Source organism: Ischnura elegans, chromosome 4 (assembly GCF_921293095.1).
Source record: "Ischnura elegans chromosome 4, ioIscEleg1.1, whole genome shotgun sequence".
NCBI classification, from domain to species: Eukaryota; Metazoa; Arthropoda; class Insecta; order Odonata; family Coenagrionidae; genus Ischnura; species Ischnura elegans.
This window is the reverse complement of record NC_060249.1, coordinates 56,124,353-56,139,308: the sequence shown is the minus strand read 5'-3', so window position 1 is coordinate 56,139,308 and position 14,956 is coordinate 56,124,353. Positions and strand designations below refer to the sequence as shown.

Genomic DNA, 14,956 nt, shown 5'->3' with positions numbered 1-14,956 from the left:
CTCAAAAACCATAGAGCTCCAATATTGGCATTACGTTAGCTTTTGATGCAACGTGTTTCCTCACAATATTCAGAAAGCTCAGTCTTAACAATAAATTATCAGCAAGGAGCATTTAGCCTGGGATTCTACTACTCGTACGACAATGGCGGGGTTCACAGAAAGAATAGCACATAACACGGAGAAATCAACGCGAAAATTAGCGAAAGGGTTGGTCGATTTTGAATTAACGGGAAAATCAGCGTGAAACTTAGGAACACACAGGTAAAAGTCCCAGACGGCTGGGTTAAGATATAAAAATGGTTACATTTGAGTCATGGGCAAAGGTAGTAAAGCGTATACGCTTTCAAGATGATAGCGCAAATTTTAAACAAGTTAAACACCATGAAAAACAGAAAATATAATCGGCCGAGTGGAAGTGATGCGCCCCCTTAACAAGCCGAGAAAATTGTTATTATAAGGCTCGTGGCTTTAGCGCTATCCTCTTTTTTTAAGCTACCTAACCATGAAGGGTCGTCTTTGAGAGACCACGAGATCTTTGTGAGTGTTCACGGCCCACCCAGCAGGGGATTACCACTAAGAGACATAGTTAGCGCCCCCCAAGTCGGTTTCACATTCCATCGCTTCCGGCAATGGTCCACCGGATTTTAACACTCGGAAATTTAGCCCATGACTTTGATATTTGCTGAGAGCGGTTGTGGTAAATTTGATCACAGTGAAACAGGTTACGGTGGAAAGCTTGATCCGAAGGCACACAGATTAACTGAACCGGCAGAAAAAAACACGCCGAATTAGCCAAGCGACGCAAAGCAGACCACAAAAGATCTTGTAAGGAGTGCTTTCGTTCTTCTGTCAGAATATCTTGACAATTTAACGATGTATAAATGCGCAGTAGCATACAGTAAAAGTAAGAAAGATAAAAATTATCAACAATAACATGTTTATATACACATGTTTGAACCAAATTCTGAGAGAGCAAGGATTGGTCAGTCATACTGAGCAATATTTTCTTGCCTAACGGGTACTTAAAATTACTAACAGCATCTTCGACTAAATTTCAAATACTCACTGTAAGGTTGTATGGTGGCATCATTGAGTATCTAAAGAAAATACTTGGGTTATAATTTTATGATTGTCTTTTACTTAAAATAATAAGAGAATGAGTATCATTACTGCGCCACTTTGCGATTACGATCCCCTCATAAAAACATTAACGACATTATTTGCAAATTAAGCAAATAACACAAACGGCTATTGAGCAGTTCCTAACCCCATTTCGTAAAACATGAAGGATATCCGGAGCGTCATTTATACAGCCGTCACGCAATCCGCTCTGCACTCTCAGACACCGCTAGTCGCTGAAAAATGCGCGCTGAAATGGTCATTTCCCTCACATGACTAACATCCACACTGACCTCTTCGCTCGTTGCAGTTTCCCGCAGATCCCAGGCCGGATGGATCATCGCCGCGCCGTAATGTGTTCCCAGCCGGACCCGGTCGCGTAACAGCCGCCTGCAAGACACTGAGGGCCGTCGTCGCCGCCGCTGTCCCATGGGTGCTTCGGCAAGGCATGGGGCAGGAGGCACGACCCCGGCTCCTTCCCTGGCGGCCCTCTTGGCCATCCTGTGCGCCGCGTCTTCGGCGCGGGCGTGGCCGCAGTGGAGGCCGCTGGATGGCAGGGTCAACTCGCCGGTGGCCATCCGAAGGCTCAACGGAGGTGATGCCTTTCGAGACGCTGGTGAGTGACGGTGGAAAAGCTCCGGCCCACAATCGAAACTCCTTCCAGGCTCACTATTGCAAAATTAAAAATCTCCCATTGAACTCGGTGCAGTAGTACTCTCCATGAAGGAGACGGGGACATGACACATCCTTAGCGGGCTCCCAGTGGTTAGAGTCAAATTTCCCTTTGTTTAGATTCAGTAGGTGGAAAGCCATTATTATTCACGGTATTATTCTTCTTCAGACTAAGGACACATCTAAGGGGGTTTCACGGTGCACAAAGTCAAAATTTAACTTCGTATCGGTTCAGTCGAACCACCCACGAAGGAAAAGGAGACAGTACATCTCTGGCGGCCTCAGTATGGCTCGAGCCCAATCTTCCTAACAAGATACTGCCGTATCTGGATAGAAAGAATGCTATCCGAAAGAAACAGATACATAGAATTTTTATTTATTCATTTGCATTTGAAAGTTAGACCTTGGAATTATATTTTAAATTAAGATACAGGAAAAACTTCGTTTTTCTTTTCAGTTTGAAGCTGAAGCCCTGTTACTAGGGAGTGAAATAATAGTAAAGCTTTGAGGAAAAGTGGGTGAATTAAGGTGAACATGTAAAAATCTCGGGTATAAGAGACCAAGAACTATTTCTTTTTATTGAGCTTCATTGGATTAGTAAAAGTGTAAAGGGGTAGTAAAAGCAGGAGAAGAGCTATTTATGTACAATATAACGCATACAGCCAAAATAAGTCCGCATATTTTGCATCAAAAATTTTGAATTTGATAAAATTCTAAGAATATCTATTAAATTACCTTGATACCCTTATTTACATTCATAACAGGTACAAAATTTAGATAAAGGTCATATTATTCTTTTCCTGTGTGCTAGAACAGTATTTGTGCAATGCTTAAATTTCTAGAGCGAAAAATAACACCCCGATTTTACAAGAAAAAAATCATATTATGTATTTTCATTACCACCCACCGCACTAAATCACTCAGCTACCAATAGACTCAGTAATCGTGTGAAGCCTGTAAAAAACTAGAATAAGGACAAAATACATTTAAGTGGTGATTTTTGCAGCTGATTTTCATTAATCAGGCGTCATGATATTCTAGGCCTTCTTGCATTAATTCATCTTAGACTTCAGTACCTAATTCTCTGCCAAGAAAATGCGGAAAAAGTCAATACATTCTTTTTTGGGTGCTATTTCCAGAAAGCAGGCAGAACTGTAAACACCAAAGGGCATGATTTGGTGTGGTACTCTTCATTCGATACATATTTTATGGATGATTGAATCATTAATACCTAACTACGGAGAGATTATGCCCTCATTCCAAATCACGAGATAACATAATTACCAATATAAATAAATAATAGTCATGTCTAAATGTTTTTAAATGGAGAAATAATTCACCAATATTATATTTGATCTAAATTATTTGTTGGTTAAAAAGGAACGGTCAGCATTCCTAGCATCTTCCACCTACACTGTTTACTTGAAAAACAAAAAAATGCAGCATTCCAAGTATTAAGATTTGAATCTTTTAAGCCTAAGACGTATGCTGGCTAGAGTGATGAAGCAAATCTCAAGGCCAGATGCCGAAAACTAACAGACCCGTAAATCGTAATTATAGGGCTCCGGTTCCATGCTCAAAAATCAGAAGATTCCCAGCAGGTTCTCCCCCCCCCCCCCCATGAAATAACGAAAGAATGTATTGGAGTTGGGGAAGGAGGGGCTTCCTTTCTTCCTCAGCCATGACTGTGGGCGTGGTTAATGGATTCGATTTTTCTTCACAATCCGCCACAGGAGGCCTTCATGGTTCGTGCGCCGAGGACTTCTGCAGATCCGCGGGAGGTTCACCGGAGGTGAGCTCCTCGGACCCTGGACTAAGAGGATTTTGGGGCCGCTGCACCTGCAGGTGCCCCAAAGATGCTCCATCGTTCAGGGAAGACATCCATAAATGCACCGACGATATCGATGGTGAGTAAACACAATATCAACGATCCACTATGATACGATATGCTTCCTCATCGCAATAATCAAATTTATAATAACTTGGTTTTAGTCCACAAAAAATTTACACTATCACAGACCCGGGTTTAAACACCTAGAGTTCATTTCAAATATACTTGCGACTGAGAAGCAGGCTAAGGTTTTTGGGGTGAAGGAGAAGGGCAGGTTACTTCCTAAAAGCCAACCAAAATGTGATAAGCGGAGCCTAGTTTCCGGGAAATTCTGTCACTTTCAGACCACTATGGAGAACGCTTTGTAAGTAAGTTAGCTGTGTTGCCAAGTGGGAAGAGGGTATTTGACAAAGTCTTTCGTTTCCATTCTCTAAGTCTTTAGAGAAAACATGGCAACGTTCGCGACTCTCTCACTCCCCATCCCACATCGCTAGATTCGTAGGTCCCAGCTCCTGCCGCGACGTCGCTCGAAACATTCCGAGCTTGCACGACTGGGCCAGTCGCGAGATATTTGAAAAGAATCATAGAACCATTTCCTGGGCCTATTGGGAAAGCAAGCTGGTTGACTTGGTGTGGAAACCCGGGTCGGTGATTGTATTTAATTTAGGAAGACTAAAACCATGTTATTTGAATTATGAATTCCGAAACAACTGCCACAAAGACTAACCCTGAACTAATAACTTCCTCATCATCAACGTCATCGGTGGATAAAGGGCTCATTCACCAACTTTTTTTTTACTATCGACAGTGACAATGTTTCAAAAATAGAGAAACCTATATTTTTCCGTTCGTCGATCCGTCGACTACTTCTCAAGTTTGCCGTTGCGAAAAATCGACGGCCTTAAGGTGATGACGCCACTAAATGTAGGCGAGCGGGTCACTGCGTCTCAGATACTTCTCTGATTCTCGCGTTGCGTCGACCTAGCCTGGATCATTGTTGTCCCCACTCTTGTGAGTGATACTTTCCCTCCGAGAGCAATTCTCTCTGAACGACTCCACGAGCTGAAAATCTTAATGACGTTACCAGGTCATGAAAAAAGGCTTAGGCATTTTTCTATGAGTACCATATCGGTTCTAGACCGCGATAGTAGGTCTATTTTTCTGATGACTCGATACACGAATGGAACAGCGCATCGATGGCAGTATAGCTTGTATCTACGCTGGTAAAACACTTCATCATATTTCCTAAAATCATTTACTAGCATGATTAAAAAAAGAATGATAGTTCAGTTAGTTTGAGAAAAAAATACACATTTTTACGCATTCATTGTTAAAAAGGGAATTATATGAGCTTACATTAAAAGCCAGTTGATTTCTTTTTTATTAAAACCAGTCGATATTCCAAGCAACAGTAATTACTAGTCTCTCGCTTCGTTATGCGTGTCTCCTTTTATTACCAGACGTATCGAGATATCTACCGAGCACCCTGCAGCATGCAGAAGTTTGAAGATGATTTCTTGCAACAAAGGCAATTACTATCACGAGCATACCGTAACTCCTGAGGTCTTTATATATATATATGTTCTGATTCAAGAACTTGAAATGTAAACGTAAACAGTTACAACTTCTCGTGTTTCGTAAAGTCACCAATAATGTGGATATAGTAGGATAGTACTTAAAACGCTTTTATGGACAGGTGAATGAATAAAACTGCATGTTATAAACTTGAAGCTATATAACTGATTTCACTAACGGTTGTCCTGCCACGGCAGGAAATAATGCAGTGACGCAGGATAAAATAGTGCAAGATATCTTCAAACTGATGCATAAGGAGTTTGAGGCATGAAAACGAAATATATCGAAATATATATCGCGACGCGGCGGAAAAGTTTTAGATAAAAGAAAACCGGAGGAATGTTTGGGCTTATCGGCCGAAAAATACATCGATGTATGAAAATTAAACGTATTAAATAGAGTAAGACTTTAAAGTTGTGAAATCTACGCTTCCGAAGTATTTTTTGGCCATCATTCCGAACTTTTTATTTCCAGTGGTTTCCACAATTTTTCCAGAGCACAAGTCAGGGAGTAGAAGATCAAGAATATGAATTTAAATCAGGAAAGAAATGAAGGATTAATCAACCGTACGGAAAGATGTAAATCAGAAGGGATCAATAACATAGAAATCTCAGCAGAAATGATTCTCTCGCGCCACTGAAATATTTGTAACTTGGAGCATGAAGGAAAAAAATCAATAAATCGTCAGGATGGCTATCTCGATGTGATCAATCACGAAAGGTATCAATGCAAAATACACTTGTCCTAAAAGGTACGGAGGTCAGCAAAGCCACCTAAGGCAAACACATTAGGAGAAATAAATTATGAGTATTATTAAACTTCCGGACTGGGTGGTTTCATGATGCACATTTTATCGGTAATGTAATGACTCTGTTCCACCAGGATTTCAGTTATCAGTACCCATAATTAAGGGATACTTATGGCCAATATGGCGGATAGTTAAGATCATTCAAGCTTTTTGTCTCCAATACGGAGGTCGCATCAAACAGATTGACAGAGCGAATATTTAGGATACCCCCAGGAGAGTAATCTTATGAAATACCTGAAGGGAAGACAGGGCAGCTAAATTGGCATTCTCATCGGCATTGTTGATCATCACAGAGGGATGTGTACGCGGGAAAATTGGTAACGAAAGGCCTCGCATGAAATATATTGAACAACTGATGAGCTGTGTAAAGAAGTAAAACGTAAACACGACAAGATAGACCGACATGAGAGTATAGTGAGAGCAGCGAAAACTAACATCAATATTTTTGACGAATGATGCACGAGATGAATATTTTGGTGAGGGTTTTTTCGAAGTGCTTTTAGATTGTAACAACAACAAATTTCATTCGGTAAAAATACCTCGGCAACTATATGGCGAATGTAGGTTGCGATGAAGGAAGTACCAAAAGTCACGTAGAGGCAGGATGAATTATATTTTTCATCCGCCGTAAACATGCGAAAACAATTTAGAGCCTGTACGCGAAATTAAAATCACACGGGGAAACCGAAGGGATCCACTCCAACCGGTACGGGCTCGCGAGAATTTTTCTGCTCCCGCGGGGGCACACTTAAATTGAACTACCGTCTGGCAGTAAATGGGAAAAAGGTGGATAAATGAATGACGTGAGTTCGCGGGTCGTGTGATCATTGGAGGTGACCGTTCTAAAACGAGATTCTCCGACGTGGTACAGTAAGGCCTCCGCGGAAATACTGATTGGCCCACAGACCCATCAACACCCCGGACGTGTGGATGAGTGAGTACAAGGGACACGATGACCCTATCGTTGCGCGGTGCGAAACCGGTTGCGTGTCGGGAAACCGACCGGATCCATAGGGACGACGGGATATGCTCTCCGCTAGTATGTGGGTTGAGGGAGCCCCTCTAGGTTCGGGACCACGCGGGAGGAAAGCGGTACCTCTTTGCGTACGACCTTCGACCTGACCCGCGACAAGTATCGTCCAGCAATCTCGGCCACCTTAATACCCTTCGCACACCGCCAACCAACTCATCAGATCTCTTTCTCCACGTTCTCACGTTCCTCTACAGCTGTTGCCGCCAGCCACCCCTTTTCGTCTTGCCCCGAAGCTGCTAAATGGTGCCCTCTTGCAGTGGATTTGCCGGAGATGACGACCGCAGATTAATACTCGCTATAAATTATGCCCGGCGAGTTTACCAATAAGGCTTTGGAATATTCGTAACGTCAAGAGCGACCAAGTATCGTTCCACTTCTCGCTGGTGCACTCTTTACAACCTTTCAAGTCAAAGGGCAAACCTTGACCAAAACAAATTGGCTATTTTTTCGCAAAGGAAATACCGTATTAAAGGTCATTATCAGTTATAATTGAAATATAAGGCCGTTGGCCTTATTCGTCACAGCAAATAGGCGCATTGATGAGAGAAATTGAACACTAATACATAGTTTCCAAATATTTGATAAGGATGTTATTACATACAGTTAATGCAAATTTAAATTTGACTTGAAATCATCTTTTATATTTATTTACGAAAACTGTAAAGCTGGAATAATTCGAAAAATAAATAAGGGGAAAGAAAATTGTTACTTCAGACAGACATTTAATCTATACCCCAAATGGTAGAAGCTTAAGTAGAAATTTCTAAAAAATCTAATTTTACCGACTCACTCGCTGGATAAATGTATAAATGTCGTCGTGTCCCTTGTACTCACTCGCTGGATAAATTGATTAAAGTACACACAAGAATTAATTGCATAACATTGAAGCGCAAACACTTACGAAAGAAAATATTTCCCTTGAAAAGCATTAAATACCTACGCGGTACTAAAATAAAAGGACTACAAAATTGACTATCATGCCTAGCCAAAGCAAGAAAACATCCTTCGTAGTCAACTGTCCCAGTTTCGAGGAACTAAGGGGTTGTCCGTAAGCGTAGAAAAGAAGGGTTGGCGACAGGGAACTTGTTTACGGACCGTTACGAAGTTGGTAGAAGGTTTGTGGCTATGTCACCACACGTTGTCTGGTCGAACGAGAGAGCTTCCGACTTCCACAGAGCGATAATGATCACATGATGTGAACAGTGCGATCATCAGGGAATTAAGGACCCACTTTTAAACAAAGTACAACAGAAATGATAAAAAACTGTGTCTGGTTAATAAATGAAGAAAAAATTTAGTTTGAATTGTCTAATATACTAATCTACTTTAAGTCTACGTGAAAAAAACTCTCTTATAGAACTATGCACAAGTTTTTCGAGATATTTATCAACTATATATAAACACAATTGTGGTGACACTAATAGTGATTTTATACGTATGAGATCTGAAGTACTTGCGCTATAAATATGTCAATTTCTCCACTTGCTCCTCTCACGAGGAGCCAATGAGTTTCAATGCCTGCTCTAGTTTAAGGGTGTAGCTTCGACAAATTTCGCTCAATTCAGGGCTATGAGTATCGTCTCTGAGACAGCTGGTGTAAATCCCTATGGTCCCATAAAATCATAATCTTAGAGACAAAATGGATCACTGTAACAAATTTGCCTGCCGGATAGTTTGAAAAAAGTATGGTGATAGAACTGATAAAGAAAATAATTAAACAATTGTAATTATTTTCATGCGATAAATTCTACTCGTGAATTTCGGAGAGCTGAAAGTATCTATTATATTCTCAATTACTCATCTCAATTTATTAATTTCACACGGTATAAGTGAGAGATTCAAACTAAGAAAGAACATTAATTTTAATTCGCAGCTGGCATGATCATAAATCGGTTGAGTAAATCTTTAGACATGTAAATAGGTTATAATTAGAAATATCCTAAAATCACAAAAATGTTTATCGATAGTTAAATTTAAAACTTAACAATAACTTAAAGTCAGTTTATAAAAACGTTTTTAACATGGAAAAAGTACTTAAATTTGTGCAGTTGGCAGTTTCCAGTGAGTTTCTTACTTTTATCGCGCATAGCTTATGGGCAATTATTCTTACCCAGATTAAACCCGATTTTCCACATTTTACTTCTGATATAGGACACAAAAAACAATCCGCTAAGAGCTCTAAGACTTTTCTCAAACTGGTTTTTTAAACACGAAGGGTCAAGAGAGAAAATCAAATGCATGCGACAAGCAGTTGACAGAGGACAAACCCCGTAAACCATGAAATCTTGACTAGAGTGGGCGAAGCAAAGGGATCCTGTTTTCCGCAGGTCATCAAACTCGAGGGAAGTCACATTCACCGCCGCTTTCTACGCCAAAATTGTTTTCCTATCCTTTTCTTCGAACCACGAGACTAACGTCAGATTCTTTATGACAAACAGTGTTTGCCCTAGAAAAAAATCAAAGAGCTTCTTCCAATATTATTGACTCGGGGATGACCACACATCTGGCCCCATGAAAGACTCGAGATCTTTTGAGGACGAGCGAACGCAAAGCTATTTTTCCTACCAAGGATTTAAGGTAATTTTCAAAGGTGAATATAGAGAGGAAAGGCTTGAGGTATGAAACTTTCGGCAAACCCTCACTCTTTAAAGTACAATTGAACTACTTCGCTGGAGCCGCAATAACAGCCAGTAAAAGGAACATGCCAAAGAAATGTCGGGAAGTAAGTCCTCTATCTGATAGAAAAGAACGCAGAACCAGTAACAGGCGCACATATCACCCATTTTGAGTGAGAGTAATTTCACTTGAAGCTAAATTATTGGAATATTTGAAAAGCTGTGGGGGAGAAGTTTCAGATTTGAAACTTTGTAGTCAGAAGTTATGTCTTGAAAAAGCATTTTGAACGAGCATGTGTTAATAACACGGATACTACACAACTCTTTGTAACTCTTAATAGAACTCTTTATCGACCGGATTAAAATTTTCGGAAAAAAGGGACTCTTTCCCACTTTCCACTCTTTCCCTTTTTGGTATATAACCCACAACGACGCTACTTGTACTGCTAGTCCTATGAATATGACATAGTGTATCGAAACTAGTCAGGAAAATAAAGTTTCAAATTGTAGAAACAGCAAAGTTTTTCATTCACAAATCAGTAAGATGGATTTCTACAACGTGAAGGCCTCTACTATTCAGTGCATTCCTTTAATAGAGAGAGAGGAAATGGTAAGAAGCTTAGAAAATAAATATCACAATACTTCTACATCCAAATTAAATTATAAGACGCCACTCTAAAAAAGAAGTACACAATCCTCTGAAGCAACAATAAATTAGGGGCATGACGCAAGAAAAAAATACAGGGTCTTTCATTTTTCATTTGATTTTCAACTACAAAATATTTAAATATGACAACATTTCTAAAGGTACTCATACAATTGCCAAGAAGATCATACCTAAAACTAATTGTGAAATAAATTTCTCCATAATAAATTTTATTCGCTTTACATAGCCCTAAGATTAATAACTGTGAGTCGGAATAAATTGTGATAAATGATTATCGTAAGCCACTGATTTGACTTTTAAATGAAGCAGCAAACTGACTACGAATCTCACGCATCGATGACACCGTGCGACAGGTGGAGGATATCTAAAAAAACCACATCTGCCTCTGCACGTATCTGTGGCTCACGCGCTTACGTAAAGGAACTATTTCCATCTGAGAACCGCTATGATTCATGCAAAGGATGTCATAGAGTAATTTAGAGTCTCATAACTGAAAAAGGAAGAGCTGAGGGGTAAAGCCAGAGAAAACCATCCCATAGTCGTTTGGAGGAGGATGTAAATCCTGCGCACTGATCGTGATACCAAGACCACCTTTAAGGCGGACGAATAAACTCTTGCTCTGAGAAACCACCTCAAAAGTTCCATTCCAAAGGAGTTCCTAAAGTTCCAAAGGAGACTCTAATTCATCATTTGCTGCTATGAAAGAGACTTCACTCGATGTGGATAGTGACCTTGTAGTATATCACTGTCTTGGCTGTTGGATAAAGGTCACCACGCAAAATGTCATTTACAGAATCGTGCAACGAGGATTGTTTAAAAAAGTATTTTTTTCATTTCCTCAGCATTAAAAATTTCAAGGGTTAGTGCGTGGATAATTTTAAAGAACTTGGACATTCTAAAGTCCGTTTAAAATTGCTATGAAAGACAAAAATCCACAACCATGAATAGTTTTGCTTTTGAAGAATATTTTCGGGGTTTCATTGATTTTGACTTTGTAGTTGCTTGTAATTATGAAAGAAGTAATCACTGTGTTTTTAATTTTTTGTTGATTGAATGCAGAGATCTGAAAATGTAAGAAGCTTTCATTCCGAAACAGATTAAACTTGCAATTTTTTTTAGTATATAGTAATAATAAATGTAAAAATACTTATAGCATTAGTGTTTACAATTCGATGCGAATTTAGATTTTTAATCAATTCAGTATAGCATCATTTCAAATTATTAGAGTTTAACTCGAATCGATGCTTGATACACATTCAAGCACCGACCGGTAAGCACGAAAACAGATAATTCACCTCAGTTAAGTTCAACATGTTATGAAGGACAGTCAAAAAGCGTTCGAGAAAACTATTTCCCCAAAAATTGTACAATTTATTCAAGAAACGACCGATAAACTCGAAAACTACTTTCATGCTTGTGCATATATTTTACACCTTTAAGAGGACTTTTTTTATATGAACACATTTCATTTTTAGCATAACCAGCAAGACCCTCAGTTTTTATGGAGGAAACATATTTACTCAAATATTCACGACTACTCGATTTATAAAATAATAATAAAATATCTTCGAGAAAATCATTGCCGTTTAAAACGATCTGCATCGGATGTTTGAGAAACTTTATACCGCCATTTATCATTCAGGAATGCCCGTATCTCGTCGAGGGGGATTACGATAAAACTTTCCCGGTAAATCTCAAACGACGCAAAAGGAAAATTTAGTTTCACTTTGCTCAAAATAACCCAGAGGGCAGACCAAAAATGAGATTACTTTATGCTTTGCCAATCAATCTGGTACTCTCACGAGCATACAGAATTTCTTTGAACGTCTAATATTTTCAAATATTAGACGTTCTTGAAATATTATCTTGACATGTAATTTGAAACTTTATAATACAAAAAACGGTAATCTCCATAATTTATTCTAGTTCTTCATTACTTTGCTCTATATTTTTAGCCTCTTTAAAAACATTCCCCGCAAGAATTTTTTAAATCATCAATCGCTTTGATTTTATAGACATCGAAATTTCATTTTACGCCACATAACTGCCTTGCTGAATAAACTCCAGCTCATATATTAACAACCATTCAACTTACAGCCATAAAATTTGAAATAAAAACTAATGCAACATATTTTATTTAATTTTGTGTATTACTTGACTTGACTGAATAAATGATCATCACACTATTAAGGCAAAAATTTGTAGAACACTTTAGCTTTTAAAATAATAATAAAATATCTTCGAGAAAATCCTTGCCGTTTAAAATGATCTGCATCGGATGTTTGAGAAACTTTATTCATTAAAGTATTTAAAGTTACTTCTATTTAAAGTTTTTTTTAAAATCTAAGTCTTGATTCGTTTTTGTGCGGGACTAAAAAAATAACTTCATGAAAATTCAAAATACAGCAGTTTATTAAATTTAAACCAACATTAACAGTAATAATGAAAATTTCTGCGCAGAAAATAATTGCGCATCATCAAAAACTCTACCCTGGAATGGCCGTTTCCAGGACTTCTAGCATCACTTACATAAATAGTGGTAATCTTGCGACTTATAAGTGTAGCAAACAGGAAGAGCCGAATAACTCCATGATAAATGCACGTCCTAAAATTCACAATCAGCTTCAAAATCACAAGATCATTCAACTTTGTGCGCTTACTCAGGCTAATAAATCATTCCACTTGATCAAATCATTTCAGTTCTCTGCGAGGGTGCATAATTAACGCTTTATGAGTATTTGCGAATGGTACCGAATATATCAGTTTTTTTTCTCTATTTTTGTCGTCATGATTCACTCATTCATCCTTAGGTGCAACACAGTGCGGTTCAGAACGGTAAATATATACTCAGATTTCAGCAGTTTCTTTTCGAGAAAATTTTGAAATTGAATAATGTATCATTCGATAACTTTTATTCGCCATTGTAGTGACACATAATTATGAGATAATTTTTAACATTTAAATGCATATTCTAGGTATCATAGGACAGGTAGGTGTTTAATCATAGTAGGAACAGATAATTATATGAAGATTTTGAAAACATTTTAATGCACCATCAATGGATCATACGATCAATTTAATTCCTCAAAGCAATGAAAGAAGATGAAAAAAGATAGCGTCGAACTTTTATTAGGGCCTAATCCTTGCCATTAAAAAATCGTAACTACATCCCCATAAACGTACAGCATGTGCGATTAGGAATCTGAGCCTAACGCTCGTATAAATACAAACACCCTCATGTGGACTCGTGGGAACGGTGACTGCAAGGTGCGCGCAGAACCTGATTCACGGCAGCACCCACTCCCTCCTTCCTCCCCATCCGACCGTCTGACCGACCCACCCACGCTCCTTCACCGGTCTCTTTCTCGTCGCAGCGCTGAACCCTTGGCCTTCGAAGAGAAACGTCGGCTAGGGAGCGCGGGAAGGAGGACTGTGTGGATGGCATCCCATGGAACGAGGCCCGAGATCACAATCACTCTCCCCGAAGTATTTGTCCCCATTTAGTTGTCTTACATTGGATAGGGGGTGAACAGCAAACAAAATTGAAAATATTTATTAATTAACCAATGCAAAATTTCATCGCAGTAACGCATTTTAATTGATTGTTTTTTAATTCAAATCTTTATTGATGGGATCCTGAAGGATGGCTAAGATCCCAAATTAAAGATCTCCGTAAAGTTAAAAGTCGAAGGGCAAAAGTCAATGTGGTATAACGTAAAGAGTAAAAAATAAAAAGAGCGAGTGTAAGTAAATAAAAAGAGTGAGGGTATAATAAACATAAAGGATTATCTAAAGTTGTCCAACTCTGAATAGATGCTTCATAGCGAACTAAATTGAGAATTTGTACTTCATTTAAAAGTTCCTTGGGATTATCCAATATATTTTATGAGTTTTTGGGATTCGATATGTTATACTGCTCTTATTTTCTCCAAAGAGCTTCGAAGGAAGAGGGCGTTTTTTTAAATTAAACGTTCTGCTTTGTAGCAAACATTTCACATTTTATGTATGCATACTCTGGTTTTTTAGCAAAGTTACCAAACGGATTATTACATGGATGATTGTCTAAAATAAAAGTAAGAAAAATAATCATTTAAGCGGCCGAGAAAAGAGTAGTTTGTTTCAGAAAAAGTTTTGTTTACCACAATGCTTACAACATGGCTAAATAAAGTAATTAACTTACCCTATGCAGCCCTGAGGATTATCGTATCAAACTACGAAACTTAGGCACAAATAAGAGCAAATGTGTATTATTGACGACCACTTCCAAAAATTTTGATAGGTCGTATTGATTGCATTGAAAATGCTACCGAACGATACACCACATTTTTGTGATCCAAATGGAAAAAAATATGTAAATTGTAGTAAGGACTAGCTAGTGATATCAAAAAAATCTCACGCTTTTTATGATCCACCAATACCGACAAAAAATTAATTTATGGTCATGATCGGTGGGTAAAACCACGGAATATGTACAACGATTTACAGTGCAGGCACCGGCAAGTGCATTCCAGGACATTAAAATCTTACACCCATGAGCCAAAAATTTTCGAGAACAACAAACCCTCTGCTTATGGAGGGAGAGCTTTTTCCTCAGTGTGTCCGAAAAAGTTTGTAGCTCATCGAGGAAGGGATTATG

The 14,956-nt window shown here is 38.7% G+C and overlaps 1 protein-coding gene across 1 annotated transcript in view; it reads left to right on the top strand.

Moving 5' to 3' along the window:
- Positions 1 to 1,418: 1,418 nt before the first annotated feature.
- The window catches only part of LOC124157529, a 62,326-nt gene continuing 48,788 nt past the window's right edge, over positions 1,419 to 14,956 (top strand). The window contains exons 1-2 of the mRNA XM_046532338.1: positions 1,419 to 1,735; positions 3,525 to 3,698. Coding sequence (XP_046388294.1) covers positions 1,549 to 1,735; positions 3,525 to 3,698 — 361 coding nt within the window. The 5' untranslated portion in view covers positions 1,419 to 1,548. The remainder of the gene's footprint in view (positions 1,736 to 3,524; positions 3,699 to 14,956) is intronic.